This window comes from Barbus barbus, assembly GCF_936440315.1.
Source record: "Barbus barbus genome assembly, chromosome: 42".
Classification (NCBI taxonomy): Eukaryota; Metazoa; Chordata; class Actinopteri; order Cypriniformes; family Cyprinidae; genus Barbus; species Barbus barbus.
Window position 1 is genome coordinate 26,696,310 of NC_136720.1, and position 27,617 is coordinate 26,723,926.

At 36.8% G+C, this 27,617-nt stretch overlaps 2 protein-coding genes across 2 annotated transcripts in view; one reads left to right on the plus strand and one right to left on the minus strand.

Moving 5' to 3' along the window:
• LOC306861081 (synapsin-3-like) overlaps positions 1 to 27,617 on the plus strand; it is a 56,367-nt gene that overhangs the window by 24,128 nt on the left and 4,622 nt on the right. The window contains exons 7-8 of the mRNA XM_079403156.1: positions 24,537 to 24,599; positions 26,416 to 26,558. Of these exons, the coding sequence (XP_079259282.1) occupies positions 24,537 to 24,599; positions 26,416 to 26,558 (206 nt within the window). The remainder of the gene's footprint in view (positions 1 to 24,536; positions 24,600 to 26,415; positions 26,559 to 27,617) is intronic.
• On the minus strand, positions 352 to 14,173 carry LOC306861084 (metalloproteinase inhibitor 3-like). Its single transcript, XM_079403161.1, has 5 exons — positions 13,926 to 14,173; positions 4,146 to 4,228; positions 3,918 to 4,029; positions 2,803 to 2,924; positions 352 to 1,911 (listed from the first exon to the last, which is right to left on the minus strand). Exons 1-5 carry the CDS (start codon positions 14,047 to 14,049, stop codon positions 1,714 to 1,716), a joined length of 639 nt encoding a protein of 212 aa, XP_079259287.1. The 5' UTR covers positions 14,050 to 14,173; the 3' UTR covers positions 352 to 1,713.

The window sequence follows — 27,617 nt, forward strand, 5'->3', positions numbered from 1 at the left end:
TTGATAAGAGAGAAAACAGGAGATGCACTTTTTCACTGGAGGAAGAGTTATTATGGATTATTTACTCTATTTTAGTTTAAAACGTCTTAATGCTGGATTAGTGTCATCTTTTGTCTTCTCCAGATGTTAACTGATGGACTGGAGTGGTGTGGATTATTGTGATGTTTTTATCAGCTGTTTGGACTCTCATTCTGACGGCACCCATTCACTGCAGAGCATCCATTGCTGAGACACTGATGCAGAGACACATTTCTACAAACCTGATGAAGAAACAAACTCATCCTGATCTCAGATGAGCACTTTCACAGCAAATGTTCATTTTTTCCAGAATAATAATAATAACAAGAGAGTCACAGAGCCGTTTTCACAATGTTTATTATAAAAATATAAAACAAAGAAATTAAAAATCGAATTGAATCGATTGAAAAATGGTCATCTGTCTCACACACACACATACACAAACACACACACACACGAGCGTTCAGTCTCTTCAGTGAGAGTCAGACGGGTCTGATCTGAGCAGATGTTTGTGTTACAGACAGAATATGCACATGTTATAAAAACAGGAGCCGGAGGCTGAGACTCCAGCGCAGGAATGGAGCAGAAATCATCAGTTTAGTGGCAGATAACAACACTGATCTGATTCACATCCGTATCTGACTTTCCCATTAGAAACACATTTCAGACACATGTACAGCCTAGATGCAGAAAAGACATGATCGATCTACCGTTTATAATCTTTGCTTTAAAGTAATACAAAAATACTAAATCACAATTTCATAGCTTATATCATAAACAGCAAGAAGGAAAAGAATAATTTCTCTGCGTTTGTGCCGGAAGGAGCTGAGCGATTCGGCACGATCATAAATAGATATTGAACCGTATAAATCTGGCACACGCACATATACAATAGCAGGTATCATATTGATGAAATCATGTTTAAAAAGCAGTACATCTCTATAAAAGAGCAGGGTTTATTGCATTCATAAATTACTTCATATTTAATCTGGTTAATGCGGACGGCTCCGTGTGATCGATGATGATGTACACTACCAATCAAACGTTTTTGAAAAGTAAGATTTTTAATGTTTGTTAAAGACGTCTCTTCTGCTCACCAAGCCTGCATTTATTTAATCCAAAATACAGCAAAAGCAGTAATATTGTGAAATATTTTTACTATTTAAATCAGCTGTTTTCTGTGTGAATATGTGTTAAACTGTAATATATTTCTGTGATCTGCAGCTGTATTTTCATCATCATTACTCCAGTCTTCAGTGTCACATGATCTTCAGAAATCATAATAATATACTGATTTACTGCTACTAAATCACAGGAATAAATTACACTTTAAAATATATTCAAATACACTGGAAAAAAAATATTAATTGAATTTACTAAATTTAAGGTAAGTGGTTGCAATATATTTATTTTAGCTACATTTAAATAAACTAATTTAGTTGACTGACTTTCAACTTTTTTTTATGTAAATGTAGCTAAAATAAATAGCTTGCAACCGCTTACCTTAAATTTAGTATAATTTTTTTCAGTGTAGAAATTTTAAATAGTAAAAATATTTCAAGATTGTACAGTTCTTGCTGTGCTTTGGATCAAATAAATGCAGGCTTGGTGAGCAGAAGAGACTTTCTTAAAAACATGAAAGATCTGCCGGTTCAGAAAGGTTGGTCTGGTGGTGTAGTGGTCTAAGGCCGGTTCTCAGGGGTCGGTGGTGTTGATGGCGAGCTTGTCGCGAGCGCTCATGCCTCGGTACCAGCTGCAGTAGCCCTCCTTCTGCTGGATGCAGGCGTAATGACGCGACTGATAGCCGGGGTAGCCGAAGTGAGACAGCATGTCCGTCCATAGGCACTCATTCTTGGACGTGACGAAGCAAGGCAGGTAGTGGCACGGCTTGATCTGCAAACACAGGACAGATGAGCGTTTATTCAGCTGTGCTTTATCAATCCAGGTGTTTGATGAATGCAGAAGCGAACGCTCTTCACTCCTCTGAGAGCATCATGAGCGTCAGACGCACTTGTTATGTGCTTAAACATGCAGGCTTTTCTTTGCAGATCGGATGTATTTAGCGGTGAAAGAGTGAAGAGGTTCATGTTCTGACTTTACAGCACAGATTGGTTTGATTTCTGCTTGTCTTCATGTGTGTCGGCATCAGTTTTATGTAAGTCCTGATTTATCAATATATATATATTTTAGGTCCCTATGAAATTCATTTTATTTTTCCCAAATTACATTTTTTCCATTTTAATTTTTTTTCTTCTTCTCTCTTAATGGTTAAATTAAGTCTTAATCATCAACAAGCATGTCTAATTAATTGAAATCATTCAAACTTAAACAATTAAACATTATATTTTAGGGCCCTATGAAATCCAATTAATTTTTTTCCCAAATTATATTTTTTTTCTATTTAATTTTTTCTGGATTCTGTTTTATTGGTCAACATGATTTTTAAAAATTTTACAAAAAAATGTATTTTTAGTGCTCTATGAAATCCATTTCCTCAAATAATTTTTTTTTTTCTAAATTCTATGTTTTCCATTTAAAATTTTCTGGATTCCATTTTAATGGTTAATGATCTAATGCTAATTGACGGCTGATGTTCAGACCCAATGATCATGAGTCAAACGAGCGCGTGCCCATTACCCATGATCCCTCAGCACATCAGTCAGTCCGCGTCTCAGATCCGAGTCCAGACGGCCTGCCAAACATCTGGTCTGGCCGGGGATTATGGGCCGGCAGCTGCTGGTTGTGAGCATAGCTCGCGCGCGTCAGACGATGAGAATAACTCACCCTGCAGTTACAGCCCAGCTGATAGCGGTGGTTGATGCCCTTCTTCTGCGCCAGAGACAGACGCTCCCATCGCTCGTTAAAGTTACACAGACCTGTGTACAGCTTCCCGTCGTGAACACGACCTGCACACATCACACACAACAAACATGACCCTGGAGCACAAAACCAGTCGGACAATACACTGTATGGGTCAAAATTATTGATTTTTATTTTATGCAAAAAATCATTAGGATATTAAGTAAAGATCATGTTCCATGAAGATATTTTGTACATTTCCTACTGTAAATATATCAAAACTTAATTTCTGATTAGTAATATGCATTGCTAAGAACTTCATTTGAACAACTTTAAAGGAGATTTTCTCAATATTTAGATTTTTTTGCTCCCTCAGATTCCAGATTTTCTAATAGTTGTATCTCAGACCAATATTGTCCTATCCTAACAAACCATACATCAATGGAAAGATTATTTATTCAGATTTCAGATGATGCATAAATCTCAATTAAAAAAAATTGACCCTTATGACTGGTTTTGAGGTCCAGGGTCACAATCAAGCCGGTCTTTCATCAGTCTCTCTGTAGGTCACATTAGCCTTGCGCTCTATATTTAACCGTTTGTGGCTTATGAGCTCCAGCAGAACAGGTGCGTGTCACACGCTTCGCTCTGATGCTGCTCGCGCTTCACATGACCTCCGATTAAACACTGACGGACAAACACCTCGTTACGCTTCTGTTTGTTTCTGGATACAGACACATTAATGAGCCACAATTCAGCCACTGTGACTAGAACTAAAAAATTATTCAAAAGATAATATAATAAAATCATTAAAATATTCATAATATATATATATATATATATATAAGTAATTTTTTTAATATGTATATATTTACATTTATTCATTTAGCAGACACTTTTATCCAAAGCGACTAACAAATTAGGACAATAGAAGCTATATATGTATTTATTTATAAATATATTGTTTATTTATATATTATATAAAAATATATAAAAAACAATGGATTATTTGAAAAATTCCCCTTTTAATATTATGTGTACATACATATATAATATGCATCATTTTCTATGTGTCTGATGATGATGGTGATGGCTCTCACCTGTGATCAGGTACTGGTATTTGTTGATGTCTAGCTTGACTCCGCACATGCTCTCGGAGTCGTGTGTGTAGACGTATTGCACGTGCTGGATCTTGTCGAAGCCCTTGTACATCTGCAGCAGACAAAACACACACACTGAGGAATCATGGGATGCGTGTTTAGTCTACGGCCGGTTTCATAAAGGTTCATTAACATGAGCTGCTGCTGTAGATGTGATGACAGACTGACCTTCATCTGTTTGACGGTGTAGCGCAGGGTGCCATACGAACCGTCGTCCAGCAGCTTCTTTCCCACGATTTTAGCTCTGATTACTGCAAAACACATACACACACACACACACATATAGACCCGCCGATTAATGAAGAGCAAACTAAGTCTGCACAGATAAAACAAACTCCCAGAATGCATTGCAACAAGTGGAATTAAACATCCAAGCTGCAGGAACTGGAGAAATGCATTAGAAATCTGCTTTTTATTGACTGAAGACAATTCAAATCAAATTATGAATATAATCACCCAATATTTATGTGTGTGGCCATATTGGCAATGAATGAAAACTACAAAAGGAAGGCATTTAAAATATGAATATAATATAATTGATTTTAAATAAAAACGATGTATAATTCAGTTTTAAATGTATTTTTAAATATAATAAAACAATGTATGATTATATTCATTTTATTTTTTAATATTTCCATATATTTTAAATGTATTTTCTGAAATCAAATGTATAAACTTTATTTAATAAATTTATATCATATTTTTATTTTTTGTATAAAATATTAAATATCTATATAATTTATATTTTTACATATTAAAAAAAAAGTCTATATAGTTCTTATTTTTTTATTTTAAGTTTAGCTACTTTAGTGCTTAAATTTTAAATAAATGATGGTTATGGTTAGAAATTATGACTAATATGAAATAAGTTTTTAATATATAATAAAAAGTATATATATGTATAATGCATATGTATGCTATATATGTATGTGTGTATGTATATATATATATATATGTAAGTGTGTGTGACAGTGTCTCTGTGTGTGTGAAGTGTGTGCCGCTGGTGGTTGGACAGAAGCTCGTGTCTTGAGGAACTAGACTGCTTCCTCAGAGACGCAGCAGAACGAGGCCATGTCAATACAAGCGGCCTCTCTCCCATAATCCCCTGCAGCGCTTCCCATCGGTAACCCGATCCAGCCCAACACGCCTCATTTACAAACGACACGCGGATCACCTGCTCCGACTGGAACGCTGCTTATCTTCCTCTGCTGGAATTTCCTTCCCAGAATTCTGTGAGGCTCACGAGGAGAGTTCATTCCTGACATTCACTCGCATTTATTCACCTAATGCTGCGCTTTCACACACATCAGATCCAAAAACACCCCAATCTCTCTCATACCACTTATTCTTTACTACTACTACAAGCATTTTTATTTGCAATAGTAATTAAATAATATTTCATTCAAAATTAAATAAAATTAAAATATAAAAAATTTAGACATTTTATTTCAACTAGTTGCAAAGGAAACACTTATGTAATAAAATAACTAAAACTGAAATAATAATGAATATACATTTACAGATATTAAAAAAACAAATACTAATAAAAATGACAAAAACGCTCAAAAACTAAATTAACTAAACTTTAGCTGAAATGAAAATAAAAAATCTAATCCAAAATATTAATCTAAAGCTTCTAAAGCATAAAGAAAATATTAAAACAAATTTAAATAGTAATAAAAATGATCAAATCTAATCCAAAATATTAATCTAAAGCATTAACAAAAAAAGAAAAAGAAAAATAAATATAGTAATAGAAATGATAAAAACTTATCCAAAATATTAATCTAAAGCGTCTAAAGCATAAAAACATTATTTAAACTAATTTAAATAGTAATAGAAATGATAAAATCTAATCCAAAATATTAATGCATAGCATTAAAAAAAATTAGAAAAATAAATATAGTAATAGAAATGATAAAAACTTATCCAAAATATTAATCTAAAGCTTCTAAAGCATTGAAAAAAAATAATAATACAAATGATAAAATTATTTTAAAAATTAAAATATTAAAACTTGAACTAAAAATGAAAATGCTAAACTTAATTCAAAATATGAATAAAAACTATAATAACAATGAAAATACTTCTAAAGAATTTATTGCTTAGTATTTTAGTTAGTTAATTTTAACATTATTAAAAATCTAAACTGTTATATTATTTTATATTATTATACCTGTTTGTGTTTTTTATGAACTAAGGTTAACAAAGATGAATAAATACTGTAGCAAATCATTGTTAGGTGATGATGCATTAACTAATGTGCCACACTGTAAATGCTGGAATAAAAACAGGACTGACGTCTCACGCTCTCATGCCCCTCGCTTGCCAACAGGTTCGACCCTGAGGTCGGCTCTGGGGTTCAAAGGTCGTGTCATTGAACTCCAGTGATTTGACTGCGCTCTGATTGGCTGTGAGCCGCTCTTCTGGAAGTCTCGGCTGACTCGACCTCGCTGTTCTGAGTGTTTATGTAACCCAATTCCAAACTCAGTGCACCTTAATGCAATGAGTTACTGTACCCTGCGTCTGGCCCGAGGCATCCATCCGTCCCTCACGGCTATATTTAAGAGCGTAACCCCCCATAAGCCCCGTGAATCATAGATGAAAGCCCCGCTGTGACTCATGCATATTCATCAAGCGCGCGGAGATTGACTTACATTTCAGAAAGTAGGTGGCCGATCCGAGAGGTAAATGGGCTAATACGCAAAAATCCTCCTCTGCAGAGAATGATTCACTCGAGAGCTGACAAACGCATTGATTAGAGCTCATTCTGCTTTCTTTTTGCTGAAAATGCTGGTTAATGCTTAACCAGTTAGTACGTATACATTTCTCTTTATGCTATATGTGACTCTGGGTCACAAAACCAGTACATCATATGTATATAAATAATATCAGCTTTCCATTGATGTATGGTTTGTTAGGATCGGACAATATTAGAAAATCTGGAATCTGAGGGAGCAAAAAAATCTAAATATTGAGAAAATCACCTTTAAAGTTGTTCAAATGAAGTTCTTAGCAATGCATATTACTAATCAAAAATGAAGTTTTGATATATTTATGGTAGGAAATTTACTAAATATCTTCATGGAACATGATCTTAATATTCTAATGATTTTTGTCATAAAAGAGAAATGTATAATTTTGATCCATACAATGTATTGTTGTCTATTGCTGCAAATATACCTGTGCTACTCATGACTGCTTTTGTGCTGCAGGGACACAGATTAATATCAAAGTCTTCGACTGGATCATTTTGCTGTTAATTTATTGTCTTTCTATCAGCACAGGTTTTATATTTATTTGTCTATTTGATGAGTTTTTGAGTGAATATTGACAAAATGATCCTCAAATATTGGGGCAATATAAGCCCCCCTCCATGAGATTTGAAAATGGAGAAGAAGAAAAGGTTCGGTAAAGCCGGAATCAAACCCGGGTCGATCGCATCAAAAGAAACTTCAGCACGCGCTTTACTAGTAAAAATGACTATTTTGTTTTATAATTTTAATAATAATTTTGTATAATGTTTTTCTTCAAACATTGTTTTTCTTCACTCAAAATTATCCACAAATGACGCTTTTTTTAAACCCAAAAACTGAATATTTTGCCATAATTATCTAAAAATAATGTTTTCACTCAAAAACTGATTATTGGCAAAACTGATCCAGAAATAGTGCTTTTTTTCATTTAAAAACCGAGGAGCATGAGCTCAGATCAATGAGGCCTACAATCAATCAGCAAAACAAACACAAACCCTGTGCCGAAAGATACGAGTTGACAGAACGATCGAGTCCGATATTTGGTGATAGCATACAACCCCAATTCCAGAGAAGTTGAGACGCTTTGTAAAATGCAATATTAGAAATCAAAATTTATGAAACACATTTATGTTGGTCAGTGAAAACCTCTTTGTTTCTTTGTACTTTTGTCAATTAAATAAACGTCACAGATTCTTGATTTCACTGCATTTTACAAAATGTCCCAACTTCTCTGGAATTGGGGTTGTAGCATAATGAGAGATTTTAAGCAACTTTTGACCAGGAACGCCAGATTAGGACGAGGCACAGAAACAGCAGCATCCGATCCGACCCGAGCGAGCTGTGATTGTTCATGTTTGGCCACCCAGCGCTCCTCACCCCATCGCCACGTCAGATGGGAACCAGACCTCCGCTGGCGGGGTATTAGACTCCAGGGGCCAAAGTGTAGGGCAAAACACTAATCTGGAGCTTGAAAGGCCTTTAGTGCGGCGCTCCAGAGTGAATAGAGCATTTCAATCGCCTTCACAAGCCCTGCCAACTGCGGCTACATGCAGGATCGGCGCTGCTAAACTCATTCTGGACGCCATATTGGTAGAAAATTGCTCTGTGATGGCTATAATGGAGCTGGAAGCACATGTGTGGGTCTGAAGCCGTCATGCTTTCTCACAGTTTTGCGTGTTGTTTCAGTCACATTTTTGCATTAGTGATTCATCTCCCGTGAGTTGATTACAGGCGCTTAAACACAGGAGTCATCTTCCGCCCCGACGCTTTGAAGTTAAATGAAAGAAACGAGTCCCATCGGACAGGTACGGCCGTCCTAAAGCTTAAAGCAGCAGTGATCATGCAGAGCGATGCACTGAAAGACCAACCAAACTATGCAGCTAATAACAAAAGAAATACATTTTATGTTTCGGATTAAATGTTTTGCTAAATGCCCTAAATGCTTTACTTAACCTGTTAGTGTTGTCTTGGAATGGAAAAATATTATTTTATTATTTATTACTAGTTATAAACTTAAAAAGTGGATATAAAATGCCTCAACTCAAGTTTTTATTTTAGTGTTAATTATTACATAAACTTGATTGAATTTATTGATTGATTATTATAATAAGCATCCTTTTCTGTTTCAGTTTTTGGCTTTCATTTCAGTTTTAAACATTTATATTTCAACAACGATTTGGAGTAGAAACAATAATATAAAGGTTTGTATACGACTTGTATACAATGATACTTGATTATTAAACTAGCATCATTTTCTGTAGTTTTTTGCTAATGAAAACTTTAGTTTTAGTTTTAAATGTTTAAATTTCAATAACAACTTTGAGTAGAAACACAATAATATCATGAAAAAGTGTAAAAACAATTTAAATGTTTATATACAACTCAGGTTTTATTGCAGTGTTGATTATTAAATAAATGTGATTAATTCATTGTTTATTTAAATAAGCATCATTTTATGTTTTAGTTTGTGGCTGAATGAAAACTTTGAATAAATACACAGAAATTACAGCATCTGAAAATTTAGTTTTGAATGAAATTAGCTAATTTCATAGCTGGAATTTTTTTTATATTTTGATAAATATAAGGACTATAGTACATATTCTTTATATTTTTACTTAACCAGAAAAATATTTTGATAAATATATGCACTATATTACATTCTTTATATTTTTACTTAACCAGATGTCTTAATTTGTCAAGAAAACAGATTTTATTACAGATGCCATTTAAATGTTTATATTTCAACAACAAATTGGAGTAGAAACTGTTTTTTATTTTACAGTTGTTATTTGAGTGTTGATTTTTAAATAAATTTAAATTAATCAGATTTTGGGCTAAATGAAAGCTTTAATTTCAGTTTCAGTAAAAACAAATGTGTCCCTGCAGCACAAAAGCAGTCATGAGTAACACAGGTATATCTGTAGCAATAGACAACAATACAAAATTATACATTTCTCTTTTATGCCAAAAATCATTAGGATATTAAGATCATGTTCCATGAAGATATTTTGTAAATTTCTTACCATAAATATATCAAAACTTCATTTTTGATTAGTAATATGCATTGCTAAGAACTTCATTTGAACAACTTTAAAGGAGATTTTCTCAATATTTAGATTTTTTTGCTCCCTCAGATTCCAGATTTTCAAATATTGTCCTATCATAACAAACCATACATCAATGGAAAGATTATTTATTCAGCTCTCAGATGATGCATAAATCTCAATTTCAAAAAATGGACCCTTCTAAAAAATGGCTGGTTTTGTGGTCCAGGGTCACAAATAATAATAATTTCCATGCATCATTAATGGGGCACAATATAGGAGCATATGAGTGTAGTGTCGATGTGAAGCCTATGTTCCACAGCACTGCCCTCCTCTACAGCTCTGTGTTACCCAGCAGCCATCAGTCCATCTGATGCCCCTCGAAATATGTTACACATGGCAGCAGAAAGCAAAGTAGAACTCGAAATCTGGCGCCCGGCCAGCGATTCAGACACGCTCACAATAGCAGCAGTCTTTGCCTTTCATACAGCATGGATACCAGCACAAAGCCAAAGTCACATTTTATGGGACATCTCAATATCTAGTTTATCCACAAACACATCATCAGTATGCAAGTCATACGTGGCCTCTTAACCAGACGCTCCGGCTCGGGTTTTGAAACGGGATTTTGTGGGTGTCACTGTCCCACGATGAGCTCAGATGAAACCCGGCGTGAGAGGCGTTAAATGCATTCGCTCCGAATGTTAAACCCGTCACACATCTTCACTCAGATAACGTGTGGGAGATGATTGACAGGTGATTAATCACGGCGACTGACATGGAAAGTCATTTCAGAGATGCAGAAAGTTGTTGAATTATGAAAGTAAAATCGATTTTGAATTCCGGTAAAGCGATTTCAAGTTGACGAATGTTTTGAGCAAAACCACCTGCATTTCTAAACGCTCATCTACTATATTTCAAAATGGCTTAATTTTCATTGTTTATGACCATAAACTTTTAAAAGTTGCTCTAAAGGCCCATTCATAATTGGACAATCGTTCTAATTCTATAAGAATATCGACGTCTATAGCTGCATGATTCTTAATAAATTGAAAAAAAAAAATTCTCAAATATAGACTATGTTCCCATGATTCTGAATTTAACAAAAAGTGTAATTTACTAGAGGCTGTGCCAAAATATTAATTGCTGCAGTCTATTTAAAAGTTGAATTAATTTGCATGAATTATTAAAAATGTAAATTTATAATATATATATTTAAAATTAGTGCTGTCAAACGATCGCATCCAAAATAAAAGTTTTGTTTACATAATATGTGTGTATGTGTGCTGTGTATATTTATTATGTATATATAAATACACGCATGCATGTCTATATGTCAGAAAAATGTTTATATATTAAATATTTATTTATAATAGAAATTATATGAATATAAATCTAAACATGTAAATATATGTAAATATTTTCAAAATATATAGTGTATGTGTGTGTATTTATATATGCGTAATATACACAGAACACGCACATATATTATGCAAACCAAAACTTTTATTTTGTATGCGATTAATCGTTTGACAGCACTTTTTAAAATATAATAGATTTAATAAACCAATTTTTAATATTAAAATTATGAAAAATTGGTTTGAATGAATGATTCAGTGACAAATAAATTTTTTAACAGTCACTTGTCGCCACCTACAGGCGAAACCATGCAATCGACAAACACGTTATTTGAAGCACTTTCAAAAGGTGATCGCTACCATAGACATTAGTGTTTATATCCGAACGATAAACTTTCATCCTAGTGTTTCTGTGATAATATGAATGATTGTAATACTTTGTGGTTGAAAAGACTGTTTGTGAAGCTGTTTCTTAGCTAAACATGATAGCTGCTCTCTCTTTGTCAGCGGCGCGCAAAAATAGATTTGAATGTTCCGGTATGACTTTTTTAAAAGATTTAATAGACAGACGAATCGTTGACATTTAGAAATGAGATCGCGTGGGTGTTTGAATCGAGATCGCGATCTTTTAACGATTAATTGTGCAGCTCTAGCGACATCCACACCAACTTTAACAATAACGACACAGAGGAATAACGTCATTGAAAGAACTTCTTCCAGCTGATAAATGATTAAAACACTGGCAGCCAATCAGAATCCATCCTGCTTTAAAGAGTTCCAGCATTTTAAGCAACAGCGAACAAAAACTTATAATAAACAGAACGTTATCATTCGCTAATATTGTTAGCGTTATAGTTATCGATTGCGGGAGAAACAATATCGTTGGAATCACTTTCCAAAGAATGGTAAAAACAATGGCAGCCAATCAGAATCCATCCTGCTTTAAAGCGCGGCAATTATTTTGGCAGAGCGTAACTGCAGCACGCTTATAATAAACAAAACGTTTTTGTCCACTATTATAATTATCATCATAGTTATTGTTCTCAGGACGAACAATGTCAGCGGAATCACTTTCAAAGCATTTTTTTGACTGACTTTCCATCTGGCTGACTTTAAAGCGCACACTGCAATTATGTTGACGGAATGCAACTCCAATGCGCATTTTATTATTTAGTTTCGTCCGTTGGTGTGGATGCTACTTAGGTTATCGTTGTAGTTATCGTTCTAGCGTGAATGGGTCATAACTTCAAGAGAATAGAAAAGTCCACACTACAACTATACCGATAATGACACAGAGAAACGAAATTGTTAGAATCACTTTCTGAGCATTTCTATTTCAGCAGGTGAACGATAAAATCATTAACAGCCAATCAGAATCAAGTGCGCACTGTAATTATGCTGACAGAACGCAACTGCAGTGTGCTTAGAGTAAATAGAACGTTATCGTCAGTTGATGTGAATGCAAATATAGTTATCGTATAGTTATAGTAATATAGTATTAGTATCATTCTTGGGATACCGTTGGATTCACTTTCATAGCAATTTTTTTTCTAGCTAAAGAGCCAATCGGAATCCATCTGACTTTAAAGCGCAAAATGCAACTGAAGCGCGCTAACAAACCGTTATCGTCCATTGGTGTGGATGCTAATAAAGTTAGCATTGTAGTTATTGCTCTAGCGTAAACAGGTCATAACTCCAATAGAATAGTGAAGTCCACACTACAGCTATATATAATATGCAAATATAGTTATCGTTCTTCGAAGGAACGAATACGCAATGATATGCGATAAAAACATTGACAGCCAATCAGAATCAAGCGCGCATTGCAATTATACAGACAGAACGTAACTGACGCGCGCTTAGAATAAATAGAATGTTATCATCAGTTGATGTGGATGCAAATATAGTTATCGTTCTCAAAATAAACGCTATCCTTGGAAGTGCGTACTACAATTATGTACAGTACGTAACTGCAGTGAGCGCTTAGAATAGACAGAACCTTATTCTTTGTTGGTGTGGATGCAAATATAGCTATCATTACCATTATATTTTTCGTTCTTAGCATGAACGGATCTTAATTATTTGACTGAAGTCTGTTAGTTTTAATAGTTTTCTGCTGGTTTCTACTGTTTTCCAGGGCAGCTGTATTACTTCTTTCTGAACTCTTCAATGCACAAAGCATTGATGGGCAATACTGAGATAGTTATAGTTTTTATGAATATTTTTTTTATTTTATATTACATTTTAATAGTTTTTGTTTCATAGTGTTATTTTTATATTTTCTTTTTAATTTTAGTTCAAGTTTTAGTAATTTTGTGTCACATCATCTCATTTAACTCTTCAGAAAGACTCCTAAATATAATCATTAACACAAAACAACTGTTTCCCAGGAAGATCTAGTCTGAGGAAAACTCTCCTGTTTATTTATCCAATATATGAGAGAATTAAAGGAACAGTGTGGAAAAACAGCATCTCTTGTAGCGTTCAGCGGTCTCGCGCGTTTGTTGCCATGGATACCGCGAACTCTTTCTTCGCGAACTTGAGTGAAAGCGCTCAGTGACGCACTTGACTTCTGTTTGATGCGCTGTTCATGTGAAGCTAAAACGCAACGAAAACAAACGGGAACGAAGCGAATGCCCGCCGCGCGCTCGCGCTTATGTTGAGTACTGTTACATAATGTCATCAAACACGTGCATAACGAATAACTCATGCTTAAGAACTGTAATCGCTCACACACACACACACACACACACACACACACACACACACACATACACTCGCGTTTCTTACCGATGTCGGAGTGGCAGTACGCGTCCTGTGGATGAGACATCGCGCATGAACACGCGTCTGACGCTTGGTACATCAGACAGACGAGAGAGAACAGCAGGAACGCGAGCACAAAACAAGGCTTCATTCTGAAGTGAACGCGGCGGCTGTCAGACTAAACACTGCTGTCAGCGCGCTCCGGACGCGAACCACATATAGTGCGCCTTTGGGCGCGTCACTGGCGAGCGCTGCAGCCGCGGACCAATCACAGCGCGCGCCGATTAACATTACAGGCGCATGACGTAATGGAAGTGACCTCATAATGATGTTTTTGAGGTTCACTCTGAGGCAGCAGATCGAGGCGGAAAATCGAGTCTTTGTGGAAAGAGCGCATGAATAACATGTTATGACCCTGTGGCTTTAGAGGAGAATTCATCACAACCAGACACCCCCAAAAAATCTCAGTGAATGGCTTTAGGTGTCTTTCATCTGAGATGCCAGTCTGAAGTTTCTTTGTTATTTATTATTTGTATGGAAGATATTAGCTATAGAGAACACAAATGGAAGTCATGTAGAAACTATAAACAAATACATTTCCCATATGGCAAAAATATATTGTAAATATATGCAACCGTGAAGCTCAATGAAATATATTTGGGAAATTGAAAATGTTTACTTTCAACCTTCATAGACAAAAAATATTTCAGAAAAATCACCACAAAGTGTTTTTCTTCAAATGTGCCATATGTGAATGTATTTTATTGGACTGAAATATGTGTAGGGCAAAATAAATATATTTGAAAAATATATATTTATATAAAAAAAAGAAAATATATATTAGTTTTTTCATATTTTTTGTTTTATAGTATTTATTTTTTTATTTTCTTTTATATTTTCAATTTTAGTTAGAAAAAAAAATATATATATATACATATGAACAACAAAAATAAATAAATAAATAATATATATATATATATATATATATATTTTTTTTTTTTTTTTTTCAGAATGGGTTAAGAAATGAAATATATGGAGGGCAAAATAAATATATTTTAAAAATATATATTTATAAAACAAAAACTATTAAAAATATATATATACATATGTGTGTAAATATATATATATATATATATATATTATTTTTTTCATATTTTTTTATTTAATAGTGTTTGTGTTTTTTGATTTTCTTTTATATATTCTTTTCAATTTTAGTTAAAGATTTTATATATATACATATAATTTTTCCCCAGTATGTTTATTTTTCCTTCATGATGAATGCTGTTTTTAAGGTCGTATGAGTCTGCTGATGTACATACTCCTGCGCTTCGCTCATGTTTTCCTTGTGGTTTGTATTAAATTCGTATTGCATGATGACTTGTTTAACAGTTTACACCCAGTGCAAGTATTTCATCATTTTGCAAATATTTAAATGCGATTATGTCAGATTGCGTCTGGCTTTCCAGACCGAACATTGTGCTGCTGTGTGTGCATCGATTCAGTTACTCAGACTTTCTTTTGCTCTGTGATGGAAACTACAGCAAACTGCTGTGTAAGTGCATATCTGTGATCTGATGGGGTTGTTGGTCAGAAGTGCCAGTGTATGGCCAGTACGCAATCCCATAATCCTCCAGTGTGACTCTGAACTCATGAATTAGCCGTGATAATCTCGATCCGGTGGAGATATCGCAGGCTGAAGGGGTTGTGTAAAGAAAACCGGCCTTGAATGAGTGACAGGACATGATGAATCACGATGAGAATCAGAAACACACGGCCTCTTTCCGTTTCAACTGATGGCCGGAGAGTCACACAATCTGCAGCATCACTTATCATTTTTACAGTGTAATTTGTTCAGACTGTAACAAACGTATATGGAAAATTCCCAAAATATGAAATATACTGTCTCAGATGTCTCTGCGTGTTAGTTGCATCTGTGCAAACGATGGAAACATTATAGTGTGAGTGTGTTTTAGCACATGCAACATCTAATACACACAGCATTGGCCATCACTGAGATAGTTATAGTTTAAATTAAATATAAAAATAAATATTTTATATATTTTATGTTTTTGTTTCATAGTGTTTAATTGTGTTATTTTTATATTTTTATTTAATATTTTCTTTTTAATTTTAGTTAAAGTTTAAAGTTAAAGTAATTTTGTTGTGCTTATGTATTTTCTTTTAAAGTGCCTATATAGTTTTTCTTAAGATATGGAGTTTTATCAATTTTATTATATATATATAATATATATATATATATATATGCACTGCCCTCCAAAAGTTTGGAAACACCCCTGGCAAAGTGTGGTTTTGGAAGAAGTTTTTATATTTTATTTGAACAAATACATGTTTTGCTAACACTTTACTCAAAGCCTTTATATATAATGTGTTATAAAAGTATTTTTAATGCATTAATTATGCCGTGTAATGCACCTTATAATGCATTATATGATGAAAAAAATTCTAATACTTATCTATTCAGAGAAAATATAATGCATTAAAACATAACAAGCAACCAATTGTAACAAGGAATCAGAAAATGACTGATTACAGTTATTTATGAAAATATTTAATGCATTGCAATGTACATTATGAACACCTTTCTAATGCTTTATACATCAAGGCTTCAACTGAAGTGTTTTTATGCTCTTATTTTGAACTATAGTAGCTCTGGCACAAAGCTTGTTTAAGCATTTTCCCATACACCACAGATCCAAATAAGCATCATTTGAGGAACAGGAACGTCTTCATCGGTTTAGTGTCCGTTTTTGTCCATCTGAACCTAGACGTCTCCGGGGAATAAACAGGAAGAGCTGAGATGAGAGTCTGTGCTGGAACAACAGTGAATCTGAGCAGAACATGAAGATGTGAGGTGTGACAGATCTATAAACGTCTGTGACTCAGAGGAAATGCCTGTGTTTTTATAGAGGTGCAGATCCCTGAGTCCAGCGGGGTCTCCAACCGGATGACCCAGAACAGTTCAACAACCTCTGCTGCGTTTTATTGTTTTATCTGGCACTTACTGTATAGTGTCCATAAAGAGGCAGATATTCTTGAAGATCATAGAAGAGTCTCTCTGCACTTGCTCAGGGTTTCCTGTAAATGAGGTAGTTGCGGAATGACTCAGCGGTCCGGTCCGGGTCAGAGGTCAGAGGTCGTGTGTGGAGGAAGCTGGAGGCGGAGTCTCTGCAGGGACTCCAGCTATAAATACACACACACTGATGAGAACATGCTCTCATTCACGACGCTTTCTTGTCAAACTGGCTTCAGATGGAGTAGTTTAGTTTAGAGTTATATCAGTTCCCTTCGAGTAATTAGTTATGATTGCTATTACTAAAATTAACTCTTACTGATGAATCCTTGACTGGGAACGTTCTCACAACATTTTTTTTAAGGTTCTATAAAAATTTGGTCAACATGGTGATTATGGAACGCTCTTATAACTTTATTAATATTTGATATACATTCTCATAACGTTGAGAGAAAACGTTTTGAGATCAGCGTTCTCGGAACGTCCTTATGCACTGCAAAAACTGATTCTCTTAGTATTTTTATCTTGTTTTCTAGTATACATATCTAATAATTCTAAGAAGTAAACTGACTTAAGATATTATGTCTTGTTTTCTAAAAAAAAAAAAAAAAAAAAAACTAGTAAAAAACAAGCAAAAATATCTGCCAATGGGGTAAGAAAAATAATCTTAAAGGGGTCATATGATGTTGCTAAAAAGAACATTATTTTGTGTATTTGGTGTAATGCAATGTGTTTATGCGGTTTAAGGTTCAAATAATTTAAATAACATAATAAAAACACATAATTTTCCACATACTGTACTTTATTGTTGCTCCTCTATGCTCCTCCTTTATGAAACACGTTGATTTTTACAAACCTCATCGTTCTGAGAAGCGAGGCGTGCTCTGATTGGCCAGCTATCCGGTGCGTTGTGATTGGCCGAATACCTCAAGCGTGAGACGGAAATGTTACGCCCCTCACCGTATTGTGATGCCGTGTCCCGGTGTGACGAGACTAAAACAATAAAACCCATTATATAAACGAGGCATTTGTTGCATCCAGTGGGGACATAATTACTGATTATAATGACTTACACTGTCTTTATAAACATTACCATGTCTGCATTTGTGATCGGAGAAACGACAAACAACAAGCACTACTCTACACTGCTCAAAACTCCTGATTGAATCGTCAGTGGCAGAAACACACTTACAGGCTGAGAGTCAGAAGCGTCAGACTATCCTTGCAAAGTTGGAATTGCCCCACTTTATAGAAACAGCCTTTGTGTTGCTTTCACAACGAAACACAGCGTCTCCAGGACATGACACCGGCGGCAGCAACAATACTACAGCCAGAATAATAGCTCCGCCTTCTTTCTTTGCGTGTACATTTGGGTGGTGTTATGCAAATCTCCCCACACAGTGATGTAGACATGTGGGGAGTGTTTGAATGAGCCGTTTTAGGAGGGCGTGGCAGAGTCTTAACTTTTATAAAGAATATCGTTTTGGTTTTGAGACTTTAGTCTTTGCAACTTCAAGGATCTTATCTATGCACAAACCGCTTGTAACACTCCAAAGAGAAGGGAAAACTTCATCATATGGCCCCTTTAAATCAAAGGCTGAACAAGATTTTATTTTTTATTTTTACCCCATTGACAGATATTTTTGCTTGTTTTAAGCGAAAACTAATACAATTTAGGTAATTCTTTCAGAAAACAAGGCATAATTCAAGTCATTTTACTTGTCCAGCAAATGCATCCTGATTCAAGAATTCATATTTATACTACAAAACAAGACAAAAATACTTAGGAAGAAAATCAGTTTTTGCAGTGTGCTGTTATTTGTACTTGATAAACTTTCTAAGAAATGTTTTTGTAACCTTTAGATAACATTCTAATCACCAAAAAACTGGACATTTTAACATTCTTAGAATATCACAAATAACACTACATTTTGGGTGAAAATAAAGTTAAGATCAGAATCTTATAAGAAACAGTTTTGAATAACGTTATAATCACATTTGAACTTTTTAGGAACATTTCAAAACAATATTCCCACACTGTTTTTATAACCTAAATTTATTCCATGTGTTACCGCATACAGACCGGAGAATCATTTTCTCTGACGACATTTCAGAAATAATGTCATGTGTGTTTAATGATTTGCGTTAATGCATTTAACAGATGCTTTTATTTCAAGCGACTTACAAAGCGATTCGGCAAAGATTCGTAAAATATGCAATACCTGGACAACTAAATCAGGACGCAAACTAGAATCAGAGCTAGCAATGCCACTTTCATCAATAAATCAGTCTTTAATGTAACAAACTGGTTTTCAGTAAAGTCTGGATTTGTTTGTGAATCAGTTTGATTCATTTGGACAGTTCACTCACGCACTGAATCGTTTGCATCGTTCTCACTCTGGAATGGTATCAGAATACCTACACCCCATTGTAGGAAAGAAAACGCATGAATGTCTATGATTTGATTTGTCAGCAGCAATGAATCAGCTCGACTATTTACTGTTTAAGTAACAGTCTCCAAAGAAAAAGAGTATCAAAATATTTGGAACTAAAAACGGCTCTGGTTATGACTAAAGTGGTTTTTCACATAAATAGACAAACACTTATTAAAAACATATTAAAAAAGCATAAATCTATCAATTATGTTTGTTATAAAGACAAAAGGCTTCAGACACAAAAGTATATTTATAACTGTTGGTAAACGCCGCCCAATTCAAAATAAGAACAAAGCGTGTAATGTTTCCTTGTGTTTATGAGCACAAGATCCACTCAACCTCAGCACGCTGGATTTCTTCTGAGATCTTTTACATAAAGCTGAAGACTGTGTGTTTTATAATGAAGTGAAGTGACATACTGCCAATACTTGGAATTCGTGCTCTGCATTTATCCCATCCAAAGTGCACACACACAGCAGTGAACACACACACACACACACCGTGAACACACACCCGGAGTAGGGGGCAGCCATTTATGCTGCAGGGGGTTTGGTGTCTTGCTCAAGGGCACCTCAGTCGTGGTATTGAGGGTGGAGAGAGCGCTGGACATTCACTCCCCCCACCTACAATCCCTGCCGGCCCGAGACTCGAACCCACAACCTTTGGATTACGAGTCCAACTCTCTAACCATTAGGCCACGACTTCCCCGTGGTGCATTCTCAGTGGTTTGGTCAGCTCTGACCGGCGGGTGTGTTTGAGGTGAACTGGACGGAGCGCTACGGGTGATTCCTGACACAAACAAACACACTCTGTTACTGAAAACCAGCTGTTATTTACATAATGTGGCGTGTTCTCGAGTGAAAATGCATAATGAACCCTTCATGTTGAGTTCAGGTCATTTTGAACCAGAGAGAATCTAAATCCTGAACTGGACACCTGAATAAAAGAATCATGCAGATGTGAATAACAGGGTTTATAATGGCACCAGTAGCTGTGAGTGCTTTAGCGTAAGGGGCTGTTTTTTCATTCCAAACCGCTACTTTTCCATTGATTTATATTTAAACGCACTAGACGGACGTGTATGACCGTTGCACTCACCTCTTGCATGTTTTGTGGCATGTCACATACAAGTACCGCGTTTTTAAGACGCTGTGTCAAGTTAGATTTCAACTGTTCAATCAATGTCAGTTCCAAAACAGTGGACCAATCAGAAGAGCCTGGAGGCGGGGCAAGTGTTGTTTACAGTAGTTACAGTTTTATATGATGGCAACACGGCGGACGAGGCTTTCTATGCTGTGCTTTTTTAAAACAATTCCTTAATGCTTGCGAACACAAACGTGTTCTGTGTGAACAGCCCCTAATGCTGCATCTACAGCACTAGGGGTCATGACCCCGTCAGCAGCACGAAAACATATGATCTACCTTTACTGTGTGCGTCATCACAGAGCTTCTCTAGGTGCTGAGATACATGTGAAGAGTTCATTTGCAAAAACAGATAACTCCCTAAGGTTCTTTGAGTCTAAAAACGCAAGACGAAGCACTCAGGAATGGTATAAAAAACAACAACACAGAACGCCTCCTCCACCATGTTGCCCTCAAATAAAACAGTTGCCATGGCAACTTGCTACTGTAAACAAGATATTTTATAAAAAATATAATATAAAATATCTTAAGGTTTTAAAAAAGCCATGTTGCGTGACAGTTGCCATGGCAACTTGCTATTATAAACAGTGCATTGGAATGGAAACATGCATTCTGTGTGAACTGAGTGTGTCGTTGTAGAGCTACAAGCAGAGCGTTAACTTTGCATTCAGGTTTTATGAGTCTGTTTGTGAGCGGCTGGTGTTTTGCTCCTTCAGGAGATACGAGCAGCTGTGGAGATTCAAAAAACCTCAGTAGTGAAACCGAGCGGACCCGTCTGCTGCTAAATATAGATCTACAGCATCATCCAGCTGTTCCTGGACCTGCAGATCCTCTCTGATGTGTCCAAACCCCGACCAGAGTCCTGAATGAAAGCAGATGGGCCGAGTAGAGCAGACTCAAGAGAGATGTTCTGCCAGTGGCCAGGGTTAGGTGTTACATCAGGACACATCAGTCAGGATCTGTGCTGGACACGTTCCTCAGGCTGGACATACCAGTGTTCACACGCGTGAGGAGATCCGAACCTGCGTTTGACCATAAGTGGGCATCAGAGCTCCTCAATCGGCTTCAGTATGATCTCCGTCTGTAGAGACGCCAGCTTCAATCAGACATCAAACGCGTTTGTTTCAGGAGCACATCAGGACACGTTCGTCTGTAATTATTAGATACGTGCAAACATCCATCACTCACGCTGACAGCAGATCTTATGTAACATCACTTCAGATTTGACTCACTGCAGCGTTGACGAAATTCACTTAAAAGACAGACAGTTAACATGAACATGATGGAAGATCTGCTTTAGATTGAGAGAAATAGATGGATGGATATGTAGATAGATGGATGGATGATGCATTTATATAGTGCTTTATTGTGTATTGCTGTACACCCAAAGCGCTTTACAGTCATGTGGGGGATCTCTCCTCAACCACCAGTGTGCAGCATCCACTTGGACAACAGCGCCAGTGCACTCACCACACACCAGCTACAGGTGGAGAGGAGAGAGAGATAGAGCCAATCAAGTGTATGGGGATTATTAGGAGGCCATGATTGATGAAGGCCAGTGGAGGGAATTTGGTCAGGACACCAGGGTTACCTACTCTTTACGAGAAGTGCCATGGGATTTTTAATGACCACAGAGAGTCAGGACCTCGGTTTAACGTCTCATCCGAAAGACAGAGATAGATGGAAGGAGAATGGATGGATATGTAAATGGATAGATGAATAGATAGATAGATGGATAGACAGGCAGACTGTGTCGCAGCAGAGAGAGTTCCAGGCGTGTGGTCAGATCATCATCATGTATTTGAGCTCTAAATGCTTGTCTAGCACATGAACATGATAAAGGCAGCAGTGCTGCTCCGGTGTGACTGACGCTCGTGTGTTTCACAGCAGTGCTCCAGTTCATCAGCGTCAGCGTTGCTGGAAAGTCCACTCTGACGGCCGGAGTGCTGGAATCTCACACCGGAGCGTTTGGGAATCGCCCCCCTCCGTCTGTGTTTCACTATTACTCCGTCTGTTTTCACTCTCCTCTACCTGTCGGCCGGCGCTTGCGGTAAATGAGAGCGTGTTGTGAAAGCTCTTACAGATGTGCGAGTCTGCAGTATTTGCCTCGAACCATTCAGACCGGAAGAGCGACTCATTTCAAAGTCAAAGCATTTATTGCCACAGTGAGGAAAACAAGTTTCCTTGTACAATGAAACTCTTTCTTTGCTGTCCACAGTGAATGCCAAGACAAGTGCAAAAACTATGTAAAAGAATAAAACACACACATATACATACAAAAGTTTTTATATATTTTTGGTAAGAAATTTACAAAATATCTTCATGGAGCATAATCTTTATTTAATATCCGAATGATTTTTGGCATAAAAGAAAAATTGATAATTTTGATCCATACAATGTATTGTTGGCTATTGCTACAAATACACCTGTGTTACTCATGACTGCTTTTGTGCTGCAGGGTCACATATAGACTATATACATCTGCATGTGCAAGTGTGCAATATTGACTTATGTGCAAAACAGTATAGTAACGTGTGCAAATTGAATGCAACTACATGATAATAATAGCAGCAGTAACAAGTAGCTATTCTATGAGATAGAGGTCTGTGTCCTCTGGCTACTTGTTTAAAAGTCTTATGGCTGAGGGAAAGAAGGAGTTCCTTAATCTGGAAGTCATTTGAGCCGCTGCTGGAGTGAATCAAGCCCTCACTTGTGTTTTGACTTTTGTCGTATGTCAGGTTCTGATGTGACTGTGACCTGCTCAGACATCATTGTGTGACGCAGTGGGATGCTCTTCTGGACAGTTTGTCTGGGAATGTCGAGAGATGTGGTGATGCCCTTCAGACAGAGACAGATCATTTACCGGTCGTCTCTCGTCTCTCTTGGTTTCAGCCAAACCTGCCCTCATAAGGGCACTTTCACAGATGCCTGTGTGTGTGTAGGAGTGTGTGTGTGTGTGTGTGTAGGAGTGTGTGTGTGTGTGTGTGTGTAGGAGTGTGTGTGTGTGTGTGTGTGTGTGTGTGTGTAGGAGTGTTTCCTGGGGAATTCCTCAGCGCTGATGCACATTTGAAAGAAAAGACAAACTTATTTTTATATACACTACCGTTCAAATAATTCTCAAATGTTTGTGAAAGAAGTATCTTCTGCTCATCAAGGCTGCATTTATTTGATCAAAAATACAGTAAAAATGTGAAATATTTTTTACAGTTTAAATCAGCTGTTTTCTGTGTGAATATGTGTTAAACTGTAATTTATTTCTGTGATCTGCAGCTGTATTTTCAGCATCATTACTCCAGTCTTCAGTGATCTTCAGAAATCATTATAATATACTGATTTACTGCTCAACAAACATTTATCATTATCAATGTTGAAAACATTCATATTTTTGTGGAAACTGATACATTTTATTTTTCAGGTTTTTTTGTGAAATATTTTTATTTTTTGTAAAACAGCATTTATTTAAAATAGTAACCTTTTGTAACATTATAAATGTCTTTACTGTCACTTTTGATCAATTTAATGCAGCCTTAATGAATAAAAGTGTTTTTATATATTCTATGTACTTTTTAAATCTTACTGACCACAAACTTTTGAATGTTTGTAAAAAGTGAGAGTAAAAGTGAGAGTAATCTCACACAACACTAAATAATGTGTTTGTGCTAGAAATAGCTTGTGTTTTTGCAGAATGTAATTGTGTGTTTAAGGACGTGTCGGGTTTAGTCTTCACAAGATAATGTTCAGTGATAATGTGCGTATCTGTGTTGTGAAAGCGCAGTGTCACGCTCGACTGTTGAAAAAGAGAAATGAGTTGATCTTTGTGCTCCAGCCTCATGAAGCCTCAGAGAAACGGCTCTCAGACAGTGTGTGTGTTCATCAGGTGTGTGTGTGTGTGTGTGTGTGTTGGTGTTCTCAAGGAGTCACTGGGCGTCTGTCTGTGGCGGTGATTCGTTTCCTCACATGGCTTTCCCAGAACATTCCAGTCACGATAAAACCAACATCAGCCTAAAATACCTCTGCTCTCTCCTACAGCTGCCCACCGCATCATTCCCAGTGGTGGTGAAGATGGGACACGCCCACGCCGGCATGGGCAAGGTAGGAGCCGATGATGTCATCACACACACTGCGCTCTGATTGGGCTGTCTGTGAAGTGTGTGTGTGTGTGTGTGTGAGAGTGAATGTGTGCTTTTTGTGACAAATGAGGACATTTGTATAATAACACAGGTATTACAAGGTGAAGTTGACTTATGAGGATATTGCCCCATGTCCCCATTTTTCAAAAAGCTTACAAAGTTTTTTGAGAAAGTAGAAATGCACAAAGTCTCCTGTGAGGGCTAAGTTTAGGTGTAGGGTTGGTGTAGGGCAATAGCACACACAGTTTGTTCAGTATAAAAACCATTACGCCTATGGAGAGTCCCCATAAACCACAAAAACCAACATGTGTGTGTGTGTGTGTGTGTGAGTGAGTGAGTGAGTGAGTGAGTGAGTGAGTGAGTGAGTGTGTGTGTGTGTGTGTGTGTGTGTGTGTGTGTGTGTGTGTTTGATGAGTGAGTGACTGTGTGTGTGTTGAGTGAGTGAGTGAGTGAGTGTGTGTGTGTGTGTGTGTGTGTGTGTGAGTGAGTGAGTGTGTGTGTGTGTGTGTGTGTGTGTGTGTGTGTGTGTGTGTGTGTGTGTGTGAATGAGTGAGTGTGTGTGTGTGTGTGTGTGTGTGTGTGTGAGTGAGTGAGTGAGTGAGTGTGTGTGTGTGTGTGTGTGTGTGTGTGTGTGTGTGTGAGTGAGTGTGTGTATATGAGTGAGTGAGTGAGTGAGTGAGTGAGTGTGTGTGTGTGTGTGTGTGTGTGTGTGTGTGTGTGTGTGTGAGTGAGTGTGTGTATATGAGTGAGTGAGTGAGTGTGTGTGTGTGAGTGAGTGAGTGAGTATGTTTGTGTGTGTGTGTGTGTGTGAGTGAGTGAGTATGTGTGTGTGTGTCTGTGTGCGTGCGTGAGTGTGAGTGAGTGTGTGTGTGTGTGTAAATGTCTTTACTGACACTTTTGATCAATTAGATGTGTCCTTGATGAACAAAAGCATATTTATTATATAAAAAAATCCAATTTACTATAGACTTTTAAATGTTAATGTATCACAGTGTCCATCTATAATGTATTTTCAACATTGATAATAATGAGAAATGTTTGTTGAGCAGTAAATCAGTATATTATTATGATTTCTGAAGATCATGTGACACTGAAGACTGCAGTAATGATGCTGAAAATACAGCTGCAGATCACAGAAATAAATTACAGTTTAACACATATTCACATAGAAAACAGCTGTTTTACATTAGAATAATATTTCACTATTTTACTGTATTTCTGATCAAATAAATGCAGCCTTGATGAACAGAAGAGACTCCTTTCAGAAACATTAAAAGTTGTTGCACAGTCATCAGTGACAGAGTCAGGGTCACGGAGGTCACGGAGGTCACAGAGGTCATGGCCATGTCATGTCTGTGATTTCACAAAGCGAATGCTGAAGTAGTTTATCAGAAGTACATCAGAACTCTTTCCGTTAGTGGATTTCACGTAAATGACCGGTTTTGTAGAAAATGATTGTACAATACATCTGTTTTCTATGTATTCTTTTTTTTTAAACTGTCCTTGCAGATAAAATAATATTAATGAAATAAAAGGTACTTAAAGAAAGACTCTTTCATGATCATGAACACAGTTTTAAAAAGTGCACTTTGAAATAATGTCCAATTACAAATACACTAAGTATATTGTTTTAAAGTATATTGCTTCCATAATGTTTTCATAATGTTCCATAAAGTGAACTTCTTTTTCTCAAAGGTTGTTTTCACTGACTGCTTCATTCTGTTGCTCCAGATGGATTGTGGGTAATGTTTGACATGTGACATGTGTTTGTGTGGCAGGTCAAGGTGGAGACAGCGAATGATTTCCAGGACATCACCAGTGTGGTGGCCATCGCTAAAACCTACGCCACGGCCGAGCCCTTCGTCGACTCCAAATACGACATCCGCATCCAGAAGATCGGCAGCAACTACAAAGCCTACATGTGAGAGCACACGTGTGTGTGTGTGTGTGTGTGTGTGTGTGTGTGAGAGCACACGTGTGTGTGTGTGTGTGTGTGTGTGTGTGTGTGTGTGTGTGTGTGAGAGCACACGTGTGTGTGTGTGTGTGTGTGTGTGTGTGAGAGCACACGTGTGTGTGTGTGTGTGTGTGTGTGAGAGCACACGTGTGTGTGTGTGTGTGAGAGCACACGTGTGTGTGTGTGTGAGAGAGCACACGTGTGTGTGTGTGTGTGTGTGTGTGTGAGAGCACACGTGTGTGTGTGTGTGTGTGTGTGTGTGTGTGTGTGTGTGTGTGTGTGTGTGAGGTGTCCCGCCCTGCGCTGGCGTCTGCTGGGGTTTGTGGGTAACCAGAGTCGCCAGTGGTGTGGCACTGGACAGATGTGATGCAGTCATGTGAAACATGCTTGATCCGTGTGTGTGTGTGTGTGTGTGTGTGTGTTTGTGTGTGTGTGTTTGTGTGTGTGTAGATAGAATAATCGTTATTTTATAAATTAGTCCTCACTTAATATTTTTCTCCTATAAAACCATACTAAATCAGATCAGCAACTTCTCATTCATGAGTAAATGTGGGGGGGGATGCAAAGTTTTGAATGTTACCATGTTTTTACCACATTATTACTGCATTTACTTCTGTTTTATTGACTAATGCTTTGAAATGTAAAATTACCCATGAATCACCCCTCCACACCAGAAATATCAGATCCAGCCCGGGCACCAGATCCTGTCAGAGAATATTTTAGTCTGGTAACAGAACAACTAGTCAGCAAAATGGTCTAATACCCAAAACCTGTTAACATCAAGTCATGTCTGGCACTCTAAACTGTATTAACTGTCGTCTATCAGCCTAGAAGTTGACTGAGCAAAGCCAGAGAGGAGCAGAAGCAGGAGACAAAATGATGAGGATAAAAATGGAGCAGAGTTTATTGAATAGTCTTAGTTGTGTATGTTTCAGAGCTCAGACTTCATCTGACCTGCACAAATTCAACAAGTAGTGTGATACCAAACTGCTTCACAACAACATCCCATAAACCTTGAGTTTCCAT

Coding starts and splice junctions, on each gene's coding strand:
- LOC306861084 (XM_079403161.1), bottom strand. CDS start 14,049: ATGAAGCCTTGTTTTGTGCTCGCGTTCCTGCTGTTCTCTCTCGTCTGT. Junction 4,229..13,925: donor GTACTGCCACTCCGACATCG/GTAAGAAACGCG, acceptor TGTGTTTTGCAG/TAATCAGAGCTAAAATCGTG. Junction 2,925..3,917: donor ATACCAGTACCTGATCACAG/GTGAGAGCCATC, acceptor TGATGTGTGCAG/GTCGTGTTCACGACGGGAAG.